We start from the raw sequence: 19138 nt of genomic DNA on the forward strand, positions 1-19138 counted from the left end.
CGTGTAGCAAGTGAAGTAACGCTGGTCCATCGAGTTAACCTAGAATTGGTCCGTAGAGATGTGAAGTGAAGTTGGCCTGTTGAATTTCATTACTTTCAGTGGCATCCGGCCGCACCACGTCCACACCAGGCGGGTTTCCCATCGTTTCTGCTTCACCCACCCACCAGTGGATCAATTCCCACCGGTTTCACTCGAAACGATCCATCCAATCCTGTCGTCTACACCGGTCGTCGACGATGATGTTTCTGCGCTGTACGTTCGCTGTACGGTCGTTCAGTAGATTTAGCATGTATGTGGTGTGTGGTGTGCGGTTGCAAACCAACGTCTTTCTGGCGTGCGCCATTGGATGATGTCAACGTGTATCTCGCCGGATCTCTCAGATGTCGGCAGCTAGCAGGAACAGCGAGCAGATCTGTAACGCGGGCGCATCGCCTATCGGACCGAGGATAAATCGTTAAGGAATTTCATCGCCACCAATCATCCGGTTGTACTCGGTGTAGTTTTTAATCATCTTCGCCCTGTCGAGCGACTCTCGCATGAGCCGTTCGTTCTCTTGGCGCACTGCAAAGAAGGAAAAGAATCAAAAGAAGAACAAGATGGCGAGAATGAGAGTCCGGTTACTAGAAGTGCAAGGGATCAGTGGGAGCATGTCTTTAGCTGAACTATGTGTCCTTCCGCGAAATCGAAACGATGACGCATGTTCCGTGCAGAATAGGTGCTGATAACAGCGACCGTAGACCGGTACAAAAAACACACAGAAATCCCCACTCGAAAACAACAATTCTATTGTGCCATTATCAGCTCAGTGTACGACAAATCGCGATAGCTCCCCGGTGCGTTTTCGTTCCCTACGGGACACGCACAGCACGGCAGCGCATTATTCTTATTTCACGGATGAAGGGATAGAAGATAAAGGCAAACCATGGTGAATGCCGGGATGGCACTGGTGTTCTGGTATTTATCAGTTCAACAAACGACTCCCAACCAACCAATCGACGCTTCGTCTCGTCCCTCCCCCGAGGGAGCTCGAGGGAACTGAGTTGGCAATGGTGGTCCGATTGATGACATAAGATAACATCTTCCCTCAGCTCCGGAATTTGTGGCCCGGTAAGTTGTTTGTTGTACCGCATAGTATGAATATCAATCTTTTCCGTTTGCCGCTATCCTTTCATGATTTGATGGTAAAGACCATTGAAAGAAAAAGCGAACAACGACGATAGTAATTTATCGATTGGGTACTCTTTTGCTAATTTGATCCTTTTGCGCTAATCAATGAAGTGCCTGAGTCGTGGACGAACCAGTTTGGCGCAAGTGGGAGTGTTTCAATGGTTTATTGAAATCATAATTGATGAGCTTATTTTTATGAAAAAAAACACGCAGACTGTGACGTACACGAGATCAATGACCTGTGTAGCGCGTGTAAGTTGTTCGAAAATATCACATTGCCATAGCATAGATAGTTTTTGAGGAATTATTAGTAAATGTATCCCACACAAATATATTTAATATGAATATAAAAAAATACAGGAAAAAGTCTTCAAGGTACAGTGTAAATGATTTAAATGTATTTTAAAACATTTTTAGTATAAAAAATACATTCTATACATACATGAAATGATTTCAATGTATTTTTTAGTGTTAAAATAATATCATTTATAAAATGTTAAGTTTTTTCTTACTGTATCTAACTGTCGAAAATAGAAAATAGATACCTGTTCTGTATCTTAAACGTAGTTAGAAGTGAAAGGACAAACAACAACAACTTAAACGTAGCCCAGACTAAAGTTGAAACACGCTCGACTGCAGTGCGAACGCTGCCAAATGCATTGCAAGAAAAACATAAGCGCGACACTGGTTTCGAAACGTTCAATCAACCAATCGGTAATTTACCCTCCAATTTCACTTAATTTTCCGGGTAATTGAATGGAAAATTAAAGGAAAACTAGCAGTCGATAATTTGTTCTGCAGTTTTGACATGTATGCATTACAACTTTGACGCATTCCGATTTTCTCTTGACATACCGTGTAGTTGAACGGTAAATGGAGGAAACATCTTTTAATGAGTATGCACTATAGTAAGAGTCAATGTTGTAAAAGTTCTAAACCCATTTTCAAATGTTTAAACAGGATAAAAACACTGTTCTAACTGATGTATTCAGGGACACTAACACATTGCCTTCAAAACACACGAACGATATGCCACGAATGGTATTGCAAAACTGCTCAAATGGGTAAATAAACAGCGTGGTGTCTGACTGTCGACTGGAAACTTCAGAATAATGTGTAACTTTTCATTTCGCGATCCAATTTGGAAGATATACTCAAGCGAAACTTGGGATAAATATTTAAATTTATTTTCGGAGCGCGTACGGTTTGACAACTTGCGCTCTGCCGTTGCATGCTTTCCAACTTTAGCCCAAACGACGCTTCAGCTTTCACTCCGATTTGCAATACCATAAAGAAGGAACAAGTGTTTCAGAAATTTAAAAGTAGAAGTCCCATGTTACAAATGTAAACAGTTCGACCTAGATCGCTATACCTAGCTGGTTACGGTTAAGGTTACGCTGTTTCACCACAGAGGGCGCTGACGCCTTAACTTATCCTAGCTTATCATGAAACAGCTAAACGCAGCGTTAAACCGGAGAGGCTGGGTTGACGACCAAGTGATGCTCTTTGTTGTAAATATATTTCGAAAGAACAAATAAATAATAGACAAAATACGAAGAAAAGACACTGCAGTCAACCATCTCTTAACGCGAGTTCATTAGACGCCAGTGATTAAGTCGTTGTGAGCTAAAACTCGTTAGGCAGCAGGTTTTTCCAGGTTACCTTTTTTTTTAAATTGAAATAATCCATCCTGAATGATGCTCATTCGGAGTGCGTAAAGTTTCTTTTTAATTTAATAAAATTTATAAAGTTATAAAAAGAAGCTTGCTTCATTCCTTTTTCACCGTTGCAAAGAAATCATTTTCGTGATGATTCAATGGTCAATTTTCTGAAATAATGATCGACATTAAGTAACTGCAGTTGTCTCTTTCACGTCATTCATTCTTGGAGCAAAGGATGGTGTTTGATAGAATATGAGGCAACACGATATCATGTTTTCAACACTTGAAGCATGTCTTCGAGAGATTAAGGGTTGGATCAGGAACCCTGTTGCAGAACCTTTTCCCTTAGCTTAGCAGTTGTTCAAGAAATTCTTAGGGGGAATTGAAGAAGATTCTTCCTTAGAAGCTTTTTTGTTCGTAAAAGTAGGTAATTAGTTCAGCAACATCGTAATACACATTTCTACTTATCGTTCACAGTAGTTATCGAGTACGGTCGCTGCAAAATTGCGAATCAATCTTACCTGTAAGTAAAAGAGAAAACAATTGCAATGATTAGTTTTCCGTTGACTAAAAGGGGGGGGGTTTTGCATAATGATTATTTTAATTATTTTCTCATAAAACCTCGATTAAACGCACACACTGCATTTCAATTTGTGTAAAGTTGGTTCGGTGGAAAACATTAAACTGACATAAAGATATAATCAAAAGTGCCAAACAAAAAGACTCCTACTCGCTTCAGTTGAGGAGGGGAAGTTGTCTCGAAAATTAAGTAAAACCCCCTGGAGGGGCACTCGGACCGATGGGACAACATTTAGACATCAGGGGCAGGCAAAACCACGGACGGCACCAAACAGAACGCCCTTAGAAAAGCTTGTTGAAATAAAATTGATTTACGAGATGAAGAGGTCTCTTTCACGCTGTTGAAGTCACCCGTCGCTCAGTCGCCCGACAGTAAGTTGGTAGTTTAATTTGAATTAAATCAGATTGCTTCGGAGGGTTAATTTTGCAGGCCCGAGCGGAAGCAAACGAACATTGTTGGCTGGTTTGCAAAGGTCCAAGAGGCGTAACTAGAACGGATATACGAAGGCACACAGACACATATCCACACTGGCAAGTAAGCAAACGGCAAGAGTAAATAAAAACGGCAAATACCCACGCCCAGAGGGGCAAACCCCGTTGCGGACCATTTCGGTTTCGGTTTCATCTTTACAGGATCGAACCAGGTCCACCCCGGGACCCTGTCAGTGTCCAACATTTTCCGGCCCAGCCCCGGGATGGCATCGAAATTTAACGTTTCGAGGGAAACATGAAACAATGGAATTACATGGAATTACCATTGCTTGTTTTATGGGCTACGGTACGGGTGCGTACCCGGGTGCGGTGCGTTTTGGAGAATCTTTCGCATAAGTCTATCCTCCTCTGCACTCGGCGGCTCGTAAAATGTCAAAGACAGACGATGGTGCGATATTTGTGCAGTGGGTTTTTTTTTCGTTAATTTTTTGTTTCGTGTTCGGTTTCGTTTGGTTTAGATAGGGGAGTGTTGGGAAGAGCACTTTGGAATGTGTGGGCAGCTGAAGGTTACAGGGTGGATGTGAGCAAAACAACCCAAAACCGAAAAAGGAAAAAAAACCTTCCAAACCAAATGGCAACCGAAACGAAAACAAAAAAAAAAAGGAGGACAAAAAACAGACAAAGGTCCTTTTTCAAGAACGCCTCCGTATTGCGTGGTTCGCCTTTATTTGGACCTGTTTTCCTAGCATTTTTGGCCAGAGAGTGCTCGCACCGCAGCATGATTATTTTATAATTCGTCGACAGAATTTACTGCCCGAGGCGACCTTGAGCAGGACGGGGTGTTGGAAGGACAATATCCAGATTAACTGCCGATGGCGCACTAACGAACTCAATTGGCTAGAAAGAAATTGAAGATACTGGTTTGAAGTAGAGCGCAATACCAATGGCGGCAGGTAAACGGTTCACCCAAGGTACGGCACTTTGTGTCGTCGGTGGAGTGTTCTTCATCTGCTGCCAAGAGGGTGCGAAGCGCTCGTTCCAAATTGCAATAAAAAAAAAATACACAAACGTAGCTGAAGCACTGAACAGGCAGAACAGGATGGTGATAAAGCATAAAACCAAAGCTTCTGGAAATGGGCACAAAAAAAGCTTTTATTTGCGCTGAGATCAATATTGTGTCATGGGCAAAGAAAAAGGATCGAAGTTGAGCTAGTGGCTTGATTTTCACACAACATCAAACGTAGATAACAAAGGACACGAACATATTTGAGTGCTCAGCTCGCGCAGAGCAGCTCGTAAATGGAATGATCAACCCATGGTCAACTCGTGGTGCAACAAATAGAGAATGTTTCGAACACACACGGACACTCCCCCACACAAGAACATTCGAACAATCTAAACACAACGAAGCAATAAACCACGCCAGAAAGTAATTGTCTGTAATAATTTGCTTTGCGTCTTTTTTTTTGGTGTGGCTTTCCTTTAGTTCGTCGTAATGGAAATGTCTTAAAATGTGTGAGAAACGAGACACAGTGTCAAGCGTTCATGGTGATGTATCAGCTTGTTTGTAGCAATGAGATGATGTACTTTAAATTGTGGCAATAACGTTTAGCAGCGCGATTTATTTATTTATCATGAACCACCAGGCGTCTCCATTAAATGAAAGTATAGGTGCTTTAGCACGTATTGGGAATCTTTATAACGATTTAATCATCGTTATAATAATGTTACGGTTAATGTAATAAGCATCTATTTATTGATGACTTCATCCGATTTTTATAACAGTGGAAAACAACAAAAAACTGATTCTTGGAAAATGAATAATAACAATGATTAAGCACATGACAGTTACATAAAACGTGGACTAATAGAATTCAAACAGGCGCATCTCATACAGAACTTGTCACAAGCAATGGGAGATAAACAGTTTGTTATTTAAAGTAATTGCTAAAGTAAATCAAGGCCTTTTTCTTTGTTGAAAGCTTTTATCCAAAGCTTTATCCTTACCAAAAGTTGCTACATGCTCATATTCCATGCGATTTCTCAAGCAATTCGATCAACATTATTTTCTATTTTATATTAAAAAAATCTAATCCTCTGTATAGAAAAGTTTGGAACAGTAGCAAGCTCTAAAGCTGAAAATAAATGACAGCAACTTTGAGTCAATGGTAACTTGCTTGTGCTGTCAAAAAATGTTGCATAGCTGTGAAATAATTAAACGGCCTGTTTTGGCGTAAGCGTAATTTTAGTTGCATTAAGAAAAAATACTTGTCTGCATCGCGTTTAGACCTGCTAAGACCACTGAGATAACTGAAACAAGCGTTTAACAGTTTAAGGTTAACAGGTTAAGCGAAAATTGCGATCGTATAAAAGCACTTTTACGCGTGTTAATGGAAAAATGGGAAGGTAATTGTGAACAGTAACTCGAACATGTAAAATGAATAAGGATTTTGTTTTTTTTTTTGGTTTAAGTGTTTTCGTTGTTGCGTCCATTTGCTACATGTCGTATTCCAAATTACTTTGCTGAATTTGATCGCGGCTTGTACGGTACCAGGCGCCTCCATTTCATTGTAGTTTTCATAAATTCAAAATTTGTTGCTAAAAAGGCCAAAATTATTTTGTAATTTTTGCTATTTTTTTATTTTTCTTCACATTTTTCATGTCAATCAACTATTAGGAAAATTTTAATCGTCATGTTTGTGCTTAATAACATGTTTTCTAACATACCAACACAATTGGTATAAAATCGTATAGTGAATGCAATTGTAGTGCTGTTGTGCATTAAAGTGTTATTTATGGTGATACTATAAATTTTATTTCTATCAATTTCCGCTACTTGCTTTATCGTAAGCTTGGAGAAATGTACTGTTTAAAATAACCATAACTGCACCACCATGAACTTACCTGAGCGATCAAATCCTTCTAACTCCATGTTGAAGTTTGGTTTATCGGGTATAATTCGAATCTCGTACCGGCACGTTCCATAGGCGATAAATGTACTTATCTCCAGATCTCTGTACGAAACTCATTCGCAATGAAACCTTATTCGGCTAAACCAAAATCGCGCAAGCACACCGGTGACTGGTCGGGATGCACTTTACCATTATCCTTGCTTTGGGTTTAAGGCCACTGGCGTTGTAACTGCCATGTTAAATGACGGTCCTGTTGTGACGGGTGTGACGATGAACATGTGTTTTTTTGCGCAACGCGATGTAGTGGTTGAGGTACTGTGCGTTACGCGCAGCGCCGACTTTCGAAACATGCAATTAACATCATTCCAGTACAGTTTGTTTCGCTTTTTTGGTGATAGTTGACGCTTTCCGGTTTTTTTTATTCCAAAACATAAGGCAAAAAACAAAGGAAGAAACACCACCGGAAATATAGGCACTACATAACCAAACGATGTCACCCGAGATCAGTATACTAGCTTCGCTGGTGCGTTGGCTTTGGGTTGGTTCCCTTTTTTGCCCCGCTGTTGCAAACACTCTGAATGACGTACGCTATCGCTTAGAGTTGTTCTGACGTTCCGTCGTAGAACGGGGAGTACAGTCTATGTACCGTGCAGCAAATGCACAATGCAACCCGCGCTACATTTTCTTGTAATATATAAAAAACCAACACATACTACACTGTTTTGTTTCACAATATCATCAGTTGCTACGTTTTTGCATACACGGAGTTTAAATTTATGGGTTATCTTTGTTTACTCGTTTAGTTTTGTTAGTATATGTTTATGTTTACCTGATTTACCGTGATGGTTTCTCTGCCTTTTTGATTAAGATTTTGTTGGGTTGTGATTGTTGGGTTTGGGCTTTGCTTTGCTTTGTTTAACGTTTAATGATTATTTTGGCTGTTTACTTTACTCTTCTTTATTGTTTGACGTGTTTGTGTGTACTTTACGGTTAGATGCTTGCGCTACTGGTCACGCTAGTAAGTATGCGGGTTTCGCTTTCCATTTTTTGCTCAGATTATACTCGTATGCTAAACTGCTTTAGTTTGCTTATTTAAAATGTTTACCCAATAATGCGCCTGTTGCTTCGTATGCCGCTTTGCCTTTGCTTTTAGTTTATCATGTTTGTCTTTTGGTTTAGAGTTATGTTTACGTTTACGTTACTGGTAGTTAGATTTATATGGTTTGTTTTGCGTTTCAAGACGTTCCCGATAATACTGCACTAGAGTTAAATCCACTTATTGTATCGTATATTTATATATAAATAGATTGCGATTGTTCCTTCGTGTGGGCGCGTACGGTGCGCTACCGTTGTATCCTGGCTGCCCGTTCGCAAAACCGCTCGATACACCTGATCACTTTTGCAGTCGATGTTCCGGGAGGGCCCATTCCGCCGTTCGCCGTCCTCTCCGTAACAAACACTTGCCCCCGCAAAACACGCATCCTGTAACGCATCCTGCATTCTACACATTCTACTGGTAAGCTCCGTGGCTCCGTCGGTTCCAAAAACCGGTGCTAGGCTCTGCCACCGCCCGTATCGGCATTGTCTACTATGCTTCGTATCAGTGCTGCCCGAAACCGAGCGAGTTGCTTTCCGGTGACCGATGCCGCCATTCCCCGTCTTCGACGTCCGATGAGATTGTTTCTAAAAAAATTTGGCCGCCCGCGTGCGTAACGGTGCTGTTGCGCCGGGGTCGTCCTTGGCACTTCGTTGGATATTGTTATGTTCGCGCTCGGTTCACCGCCCTTGCCACCACGGATGCTGCGATCTGCTCCCCTCCCGACTACCTCACGATGGGCGGTAACGTCCCCGCTGGTACTGTTGCTGCTATTAACGCTCGTTCCATTATGGCTAACCGCTACAACACTACGCCGGCGACGACGACGTCGCCCGAGACGCTACTAACTGTGCTGCTCCACCAGACAGATGATGGCGTCGGACGTAACCGCTCCGCCGCCGCCGCCACCGCTGCCCCGCGCCTGCCAGCGCGACACCGGTGCGTTCAGCGGGCGGGAGCGGCTAAAGTTGCCGCATCAATTGGCACCGTTGTAGTGTTTCGGCGAGTCCTTCGACACCATGTACGTTGGGATGGCGTGGATTGGTGTGTCGCGCGCGAACGTGTACTGTGTCTTGGTTTGCGTGGACGTGCCGGAACTGCCGGAGCTGGTATGGGTGAGCGTTACCAGCACCGCCAGCACGCTGAACAGTGCCAGCACAAGGAAGACGGTCATAACGATGCAGACGATGCGTTTGCGCTTTTTCGACGACTCCGTATCGTCGTCGAAGCTGCTGCCCGCCAGCTTCTTGTCGGCAAACTTTCGCCGACCCTTGCGCGACGCACCGAGCGACTTTTGGCGATTCATCTGGTACGTTTTCATGATCACGCCATAGTTGATGTCCATGATGTCCATCGGGATGGGCGATATCTCCGTCCGGCCAATGTCGTCCAGCATCAGGTTGGAGGAAAGCTTCCGGGACGCTTTGTAAATCTTGTCCGCCTCCTCGGGCGTGAACGCCATACTGTCCTTGCGGTACGGGCTACCGGTCGCGCTGATAATCGCCGGCGGCGGTGGTTCCAGATCCACGATGAAGCTTTTCGACTTTTTCGCTTTAAAGTTTTCGCGCGCATCTTGGCGCCCGTTCTTGTACCGCAGCGAGTACGACTTCTTCTGGTCGAAGATGGGCGACTTCTGGGGCTTAAAGTCGTCCAGAAACGGTGGGTTCGGGCTGAGCAGGTGTGCGTTCGAATGTTGGATCAGCGACCTTCGGAAGCTACCGCCCCCACTGCCCCCCACGTACGGTAGCGCCTGATCGAGGCTGGTGGTACTGTTCTTCTGGTTGTACTTCTTGCTGTTCTGTCGGCTCACGAACTCCGAGAACGATTCGCCCTTCTTGTCCGTGCGGCTATTGCTGCGCGATCGATAGATTTCGTTCTCGAGCGACGCATTGGCCGAGCTGAACTTTTTCGCCTCGCGCGGACTCCGATCCACCACCTCCGCCGGCATGTCCTCGCCGAGCGAATGGAACTTGACCGAGTCCCTCCGGAGGAAGGCCGCGTTTCGCTTCTGCTGGTCGTTGAACGAACGATGCATATGACAGTTCCGCCGGTTGGCGTTCACGTTCGGCGAATGCTGACGGTAGTTGGCCGCTGCTGCTGCGGCCGCCGCGGCCGCCACCGTCAGCCCCTCATCCTCGTCCTCACCGCCGCCGCTACTGACGCCTCCCCCGCTGTCCTGCTTCACCAGATACTCGCGCGGATAGATATGTGTGTGCCGGACGCTGCTGTGCCGTATGATCGGGGCGGCCACTATCTCGTCCGGGTTCGACCCACCGCTGTTGCTGCGCGAATGAAACGAGGTGGCCTTGCGCAGCTGATGCATCGAGGGCGAGTACACGTGCAGCGTGTCCGACCGGCGAAACTGCTTCCGGGCGATGCTCCACGGATCTTCCACCTTCAGCGACGTCGGCGATGCTTCACTACGGAAGAATATCTTCGGATCGGGTGAATGCTTTGCCAACGGTATTGGGGACAGCCGCTCGACCGGACTATGGTGCAGGATCAAACTGCTGTCCAGCATGATTGGACTGCTGCCACCCGTAGCACTCCCGCTACCCTCCCGACTGCCGCCACCACCAACACCACCACCCCCGGACGATCCTCCACCACCCGCAACACCACCACTGCCGGGTGAGTAGTTGTCGATGCGGACCGACACGGTCCGGTCGGCAGACTTTAGCTTCGGCGGGCGCTTCTTGCTGATCTCCATCATGTCTAGGATGGCCGGGTCCTGGTGCGTGCTGGCCGACACCTTCGCCATGATCGCCGGTCTGCGTTGCGCCCACGTACCGCTGGCTGTTCGCACCGGTGCGTTCTGGCCCCGGGGATATCTGCGTGTCGATGCTATTGCGGTCCCTGGCTAGGCGCTGCTAGTACTGTTCCCAGTACTAGCGCGACCCACTGATTAGACGTGAATGTGTTCGCCCTGCCGCAGACGGTTTGCAATTCGTTCCGTGCCGAACACGAACCTGGCGTAAGCTGCCCGGATACTGCCCCACCCTCTTCAAACTGACACCGAAAGTACACCGAAACAGCAAAAAAAAAACAACAAACCCACCAACCCGTCCTCAACAGCGCAAGCTATGGGCTACGCGTGGTGATGCTCACGATCGGATCGATTGTCTAGCGCACGGCAGCAGTGTAACACGTGCACCGGTGCACCCCAGCCGACCTGTACCGTAGCAGCACGGTGCGCAACAACATCGGAGTACGAGCACCGTTGCACAGGTGGGATGGACGATCATTTGGGTGGTTCACCGGTGCGCTTGCCCGCTTTTCCCTACAGTATTACCAGCAGTGTTACGAACACGACGATCACTACGTAGATGGGTATGATTATTGTCACCATACGGACGCACTTTACGCTCACTTTTTGCGGCACGAGAGGAAGCAGCGGCAGGTGTCCGAACGAACACTCTCGTGAGGCGTGTTGCGTGTTGGGTTGTGGTAGCGAAATGATGGCACTGTTTTGAATTTGGATAGCAGCCTGGACTGGACTGGAGTGCGCTTCAAGCGTGCATGTGTTGTGGTGGGAGGGATGAAATATGTAATTGAAACCACTGACTTAAAAACACTGTGTGCAGAATACCCGAAGTGAAGCACTGAAACGAAATATTAATAATCAAGTCTACTTCTCCGCGATCCACTACGTACACGATGGTGTCCGCTGATGAACTGATGATGATGCTGGTGTTTTTTGTTTTACTTTCTTTTTAATAAAGTTACACTTTGTCGACGTGGCGAGTAATAAAACAGTACGAAAACGAGATTTTAATGTGAATAGAACCGGATTGTTATTTGAATGGACACTTGCACGCTTGGTTTGGTATGGTTGTACGGTAGCAAGAAATACACTGTAGTTTATAAAGCAATTTAAAACTTACGAATAAAGTGGGAACTATACACAATTATTGTAGTTCCAGCTCTCGAGCATAATAGCTGGCCGCCTTCGGGAAGAAGATGCTCAGAGAGATTTTTGACTTGTATGAATGGAAGGATAACAGAGGAGCCGTTACAATGACGAGCTCTACGAGCTGTACGACGAACTTTCTGTCGTACAGCGGAATAGATTCGGCAGGTCTTTTCTGAAAATGTTCTGGAAATTCATCATGATCTCCCCCCACGGTTAACATGGCCACGTTAACGTACAATTAAGCAAATTGTTCCCTTTGGTTTTTGTGTGGCGAATGTGAGTACGCCATCATTTTCGATTAATAGTTACGGTTTAACCGTTTACGCGGTATATTGTGAACGTTATTCAGCACAAAGCACACATTTTAAGTGTTGCCGACATCCTGCTGCGCCTAACAACACTATTTTGGGGCCATCAGTCAACAAATAACGACACTATCTTTGCTTGAGTTCTGTCTGCTTGATATGTGTCATATTAACTGGGTAGAAACATGCTGATTGATTGGTAATGGTAATGTTTGGATTAGACCATTTAATTTTTCTTATTTTGTACATTTTTAATTAGTAATTATGATTACTATCTAGTCAACGTTAGTTTTATCTTCCAAGAAGGCAAAAATAGACTACGCCGTAGAAAATATTCATATTTCGGTCGTCTTTTTGGGTGATACTTCAAGATTTTCATCCACGTTTTGAGGTTTACTTTTAAGTTTTAAGTGTAAAAAAGTTAGTTTTCTTTTATACGACATAATTTATAAATTTTTCAAGGTATTTTGAACATTGCTTTGAGTATGAGTAGAAATACTCAGTTCATTTTTGTGATAATAGTCCAATATTGGCCGGAATCATACTCTAGCCAGTTTTTTTAATGCGTTTTGACGTTTCCAGGCTTATCCGTTTATAGCTCGTCATACAAATGGCAAGCCAAGTTAAGCCTAGGAAAGAAGAATTAGATTGGTTTCCTAATGAAAGCAGCTAAGCCAAGCTGGACAGATGTTGAGGCCATTGAGGCCAGTTGAGGCTGAGCCAGGTTAGGCCATATTTCCAGTGTGCAAAATATGTAAACAAAATTTTTTTAACGAAAAGAACTGAAAAAGGATTATTTTAATTATCAGACTTATGTGTTGTTTCAAATGAATTGATTTTTTTTTTCGTTAGAACGGCTTGGCCATATCGACTTATTTTACCACGTAGCCGGATAGTCAGTCCTTGCTACGGGGGATTGGCGCGGATGGGGTTTTGGTCCGGTCCGCTCGTGTGAAGACCGGCGCCGCTACCATCATGCCACCGGGCCGCCCCAAATGAATTGAATTAAAAGTTAAATTTTTATACTTTAATCGATATATGTCAAATTTTAGTTTACAAAAGTGATCCCTTGTGTCATTCTATATGTCAAAATGCCATGTCCGTCACGAATATGCACATATGATGATGATACATGATGATACAGATGATGAGAATGATACAGCCTGGTACCTGGATTATTTGACAGGTACAGGCTAAAAGCTTAATCTTTCTAAAAGCTAAAAGCTTAATCATATTTAACTTTTGGTATGATTTGCCTCATTAATAGTTTTTAGGGTAAATCTGGCATTTTCAAGATTTGAAGACCTAATAAAACGTTATACACAAGAAATCATTGATTGAATGTGGGGCCTAATTTGCAGTTAACACTGCTATTATAATGAACAACAACTAAAAACGGATCATTTTTTGTTTTCAAGCATATAAGTAAAGAAAGAAGCAGGATATCAGTAACAGTAATACCGCATTTTAAAAACGAAACAATTTCCTACTTTCCCAAATCAAAGGATAGAAAAAAAACAGAAACATGTAGAAACAGAAATTGACTAGAAAATGAAAATGCTTAAGCCACTCCTTTTTATTGAATTCAATTGTAATTTAAAGCGTACTTGATAACAAAATATGGGTAAATCAACATATTGTCAATAACGCTGTCAACTCAACACATTAAATTCATATTATGTTCGATTATGTATTCCACAACGCGCACAGGTGTTTCGAAATTATACGTCTATTACAATCAAATTAAATCAAGCAAAACTTTATCCGTCGTATCACACCTTGTCAGCAAAAAAATCGTCTGGTACGGTTTAGCTTATGTTCAGTGATCGATTCACGATAATCAATCATCGGTACATACTGTTAGGGATTGCATAAGGCAATAAAACGTTTGGCGCATGTATCGTTTGTACGACAGGTATGCTAACACGGCAATACATTACAGCCTTTAAGATTATCGAAACGCATGATAGAAATTGGAATACTGGTAATTTTACTTACGCCTGTTCTAAGTATCTAACAAACATGACCGTTTCTTGAGGCAATTTCAACGATCAGTCAAACTGTTTGAAAAAGGCAGTAGAAAATGTTTAAAAATGGATCGTTTCTTCCTGGAGCCGCACAATACACGATGTGATGGTTAATGCTATGAATGATTAAATTTGTTAATCACATGTGACTTATCACGAGCAGCCAAACAAAATGGTTTTAAAGGGAAATTTGTCGAACCCAAATAGAAAGCCCATTGATGTTCTGTCGTTGTGTGACTAGCTAAAAGCTTCTGTCGAAGAGAATTGGCTAACAAGTCTTCCCAATACGTAAAATATGGTTGTTTGATTACTTTTGTTGCTATGTTGGCTTCAAAATTTAGCATAAAAAATATTTCCCTCAGATAATATTCATGGTGAACATTCCGATTAGACCTAAAGCTCTCAAGTGAAAGTTGAATGCTTTTAAGCCTGCCTAACAAACGAATAAAATGGTCTGATTTTTTATCAAACGTTTTTCAAACGTTATTCTCATCCTATAAGAATCGAGCTAATAAATATACTGTAATCGTTGCACTTAATGGCTTTACTATAGCTTTAAACAGGGTTGTTTTGTTAAAGCCAAATGGTTCAACAAACGGGGACGGGAAAATTGCACTTGCATACAAACTCCCGAAACCAAGAAAGCAAAAAAGTTTTCACTAAAGGAAACGATATCTTTCGGGAAAAGCATGATGTTGCATAAATCAACAAACGCTGATGGCAATGTGCACCAGAAGCAGGACAAACTGAAACGGAAGCAGCAGAACGGGTACGAAAAGATTCCGGAAACCGTGAACCAACAGGAAACGGAAAAATCCAAAACCGTAGCTTTTTAACGTTCCCACCAGTGCTTGACGCTGGTTTGACAGGGATTATCATGTTCGGGTTTTGCTTTTGCTTCCCCAATTCCGTCTTCTTTGCCCCATTCATTTACTGTCATCGTGCGGATCAGGTACAAGAGTGGTGTCTTTCTGGGACAAGATGTTATCGATAAAATGTGGGATTTACCATTTCATCACGATATGATGCGATATAGGAACCGGCTTTGCCGTTTCGCTATCTGGCGCTGGTTGTCGGGGAATTTACTGAATCTGTGTCGTAAGAGATGTGTCGAGGTGGGTGATGACGTTTTGGGAGAAGGCATTATTTATGAATATGATTTTGTGGACTGGCATTCAAAGTGGCATGTAGCGCTCATAAGTCAATTAGTTATGATGCTAATGACGAGTTATGTAGTGCGTAAAAGGTATGACATAATAAAGGAGCTTGTAAGCAGCCTTAAATCAACCTTAATGTCTGATTGCGTTGCTAGTAGGTTTCTTAACATTATGAAAATTAGTATTTTTTCTGAATGTAGGTGAAAACTCATTATTAATATAATGGTAGGGTGGGTGGGATAATGGCATAGGGTGGAAAAGAAATTATGTGATAGAGTTTGCCAAAATCCTATGTTTTATAATCCTTCAAAACAAAATGTCTCGAGATCTTATTGGATTTGCTAAGAAGGAATCTAAGCACGAAGAGCCACTCACATCATATATGGTAGCTTTCACTTAGCTTTCAGGAACCCTGAAGATCAACTGTCAATCGGGTATGGCCTCAACACTATTAGTTGAGATCCTCTGTTTACGGTTCGTCCATGAAAGTTTAAGTGGCCGCATCCTTCGACGGTTGGGAGCGTTTGTGCTCTACGGTGAAATGTTTATCTCTAAACAGTGATCCTCGTCTAATGACTTTTTCTTATCAGACGTTGTTCAGCTCAGTCAAAAAGATTCAAAAGAACGTTAAGCTTGTTGGTGGAAGACTTAAAATATACGACAATAACTCAATTTATAGTCATTCTGTATCAAATAAGTCTCATTATCCATTAAGATCCTGACATTGCGCTTTGTTGGAGAGATTTTTTTTCATTAACACAGTCAGCCTCTCGTTGTAGGAATAGATGTGGCAGGTTACGAATGACTCTTTTGCACAACAGTCTGCATTTTGTCCAAGTATTTCTTCATCGTTTGACTTGTTGCATCGAGAGGAAAAGTCTTAAAAAAAATTATCCCTTGATCTTCATTTTTACTCGCTGCAACACTTTATGACCACTTGATGTTGAATTTATAAATTTCACTGTTGAATTGTGGGTAATCATTAGTAGGGGGTTTAAATATAAGCTCTCAATTAGTTTGTGGAGGTAAATAATAAAAATTGATTGTATCGAATATTTCAGTAAATTTCAGTCGTGTGTACGGAGATTTGGTCCGGTTGGGGTTTTTGACCGGTCCTATCGTGTGATGGCCGGCGCTGCTACCAATACACCATTGGGCCGCCCCAAACAATTACCAAACCAAACCAAACACCATTATCCCTCATAAATTGTTCTTCGGGAGCTCAATTTCCAAATACTATTATTGTCTCATTTTTCGCTCTCTGATTCGAGGTCTTCGCGTAGTGTGGCAATAAATGAATATTACTCTATTATGTTCTAATACCAAGGCGTTCCGGATGTGTTTTCAATAGAGGCGCCACATAGCAGAACCGGTCCAAAATCCCATCCAGACCAATCCCTCACTAGGCTCGGGTTAATAAAGTCAAAAGAAATCCAAAAATGGCAGGCCTAGTCTTCTTGACGTTGTTGTGTTGATAAAGAAGAAGAAGAAGTCGTAAGTATTCGTAAAATAGCAGTCATATAAGCCTGTTAAAAATATGGTTGCTCTTGTGTGGAACAATAAGCATATTTGATGTAAGAGAGCTTTTTCTTCGGTATCTATTTCGGTCTCCTGAATAGCAGCAGCACAATTTAAAAGTCTCATTGCACCTGCCAACCTTCTTGCGTCACAGATTCAGTTTGTAAAGCAGGAACAAAATATGCACCGCAAGCTTATGCACATAATCGCCCTCCTTGAGCGTGCAGCACATGAGTGCTTTCAATAAGTAATGGACTATCCAAGCACATATTAATACAACCCGTACCGGCTGCAGTGTGTGCATTCGAGGTTACGATCTTTGACAATGCAGCGGTGGTCTTTGCTCAGTATTGCGCTATTTCCCAACGCGCTGCAGGTTACCGTCTCCGTGTGTCTAACGTGTCTTACGCGAGTGTTTGTAGTGTGCAATCAGACAGCCACAATTACCGAAGCCCACGCCAGGGGTGCGCTTGGTGCGGTTTGCGGCATTTGTGGTTTTCCCTCTCGGCGCCATTTCCATCTGCTCGTCAGTGCCACTTTTATGCACGAGCGTAAAGAAACAATGAAGCATTTTCAGGCACCGACAATGACGAACCGGGGACCCCCGTTTATTGATATTACGTAAACCACATAGTTCAACCTAAATTCAATTTGAGGCTGATAAAGTTCAACAAAAGCTATTTCCCTCTAGTCGCAAGTTTCGGTGTTGCCGAGCAGAGCGTCGTCATGCCCATACATGAACCATGGCCGAGCTGCATAGTTCCGGCCACCGTGGCGAACGAAGTGGAGTGGCATATCGTTGGAGGCTATAAAACGAACGAGATCGTTGTGTGGAACGTTTTCTTCGTCGTCGCCGGGAAAAGGAAAGCATTGTGCGTTCAGTGTGAGTTTGTCTAAGAAGGGATGATTTGCGTTTGTGAACAATCTGTTACTCGGCACTTGTTGGCTTCTGGTTGCCGGAATCGATAGCGTCATGTGGTAGGACATTGTAATGCTGGATGAAAGGCAATGTAAAATATTGTATGAAACAAAAAATAATAAAAAAAGTTAATATTTCAGTGCTCATAATAGTTAAATCGAGGGTGATGGATGTAGATGAAAGGAAGTTGTGAAACATATTTATGTTTCATCCGCAATGCATGTGTACGCACTAGTGTAAAATAGTTTTATGGCGATGGAAGCTAGCCTAGACTATATGGCTAACGCCACCATCCTAAAAAAACTATTTTATTTATTAAAAAGCACTATTTATCGTGTATTAATTTCAACCTTTTTTATGTGCTTTGAAAAGTACATTGTTAAACTATTGTAGAGTGTCTATTTAAAATTGAATAAATTCTAACTCCAGTTGTCAGTTGTAGCTACTAGTTTTTGATAAACGGTGTGTCAGTTCATGATTCTGTACGAGAACTGTAACAAATAATTTTATTTACAACCTCGGACGGAGCAATAATTTTATTTTATTTTTTATTTTTTTTTTTGTTTATAACAAAGTATTGATGAAGTATACTAAGAATGTTGGAAAAACAAAATAAATAGTAAATAAATAAATTAATAAAAATTAAATACCAATAACAATTACTTCCTATGTCAGAATAAATAATAAAGAGAAGCGTTCATACCGATTGTAGCAAATATTCACCAAATAATCGGAACGGTGATGAAAAATCATTAATTGCCAATTAATTAACCACAAACACAAATGTTGGCAACACTATCAACAGCGCAAAAACTAATCATGGAAACACTCTGGGATGATGTACTAACAACAGCTAATGGATACTCGTTAGTGGATACGCGAGTTAAACGAAAGAGTTTTCTATTTTGAGGAGTAAAGTTGGAAGTTTAAGTTCACCTCGAAGTGAAATATGTGGTGGTGATGTGAAACCCTTCCCAATTTCTGGATCTTGTTCTTGTTAAATAATCCAGAAAAGTCACCATATATGCGCTCGAACTCGTTAAATCTGATTGTTTCTAGTCAGAAGTCATTAGTAGTGTCGTACGAAGCTATAATTATACTGCACTGCTGCGTACTCACAAACACCTCTGAGGCAAGAATTATTTCTAAAGCTGACAAGGCATCCCACTATCGACAAGCTCCGAAGAATTTAAAGTCTCCCAATTAACGAGAATACCTTGGCGCATCCGGTACAACGTCTTGTATTATGTGGAGTACATTGAATTTGACATGCACCGACGAGTTGCAGAAGTTATTAAATTGATAGAGAATGACCCAATTCGGGCAGGAATTTTAGAGTATTTACTATACTAAGAAGTGTCTCCCATCATAAAATGCTGAAGAATTTCATAACAGTCCCACACTTCTAGATAGTAATAAGTAAGGAGCAGTTAGTAGGTGAGAGCAACAGTA

The 19138-nt window shown here is 42.4% G+C and overlaps 2 protein-coding genes across 2 annotated transcripts in view; both read right to left on the reverse strand.

The window, feature by feature from the left end:
- Positions 1-454: 454 nt before the first annotated feature.
- Positions 455-19138, reverse strand: part of LOC128713966 (uncharacterized) — a 58224-nt gene continuing 39540 nt past the window's right edge. The window contains exon 6 of the mRNA XM_053808841.1: positions 455-561. Within this exon, the coding sequence (XP_053664816.1) occupies positions 455-561 (107 nt within the window). The remainder of the gene's footprint in view (positions 562-19138) is intronic.
- On the reverse strand, positions 8824-10608 carry LOC128713967 (uncharacterized). Its single transcript, XM_053808842.1, has one exon. It carries the CDS (start codon positions 10606-10608, stop codon positions 8824-8826), a length of 1785 nt encoding a protein of 594 aa, XP_053664817.1.

Source organism: Anopheles marshallii, chromosome 3 (genome assembly GCF_943734725.1).
Source record: "Anopheles marshallii chromosome 3, idAnoMarsDA_429_01, whole genome shotgun sequence".
Taxonomy (NCBI): Eukaryota; Metazoa; Arthropoda; class Insecta; order Diptera; family Culicidae; genus Anopheles; species Anopheles marshallii.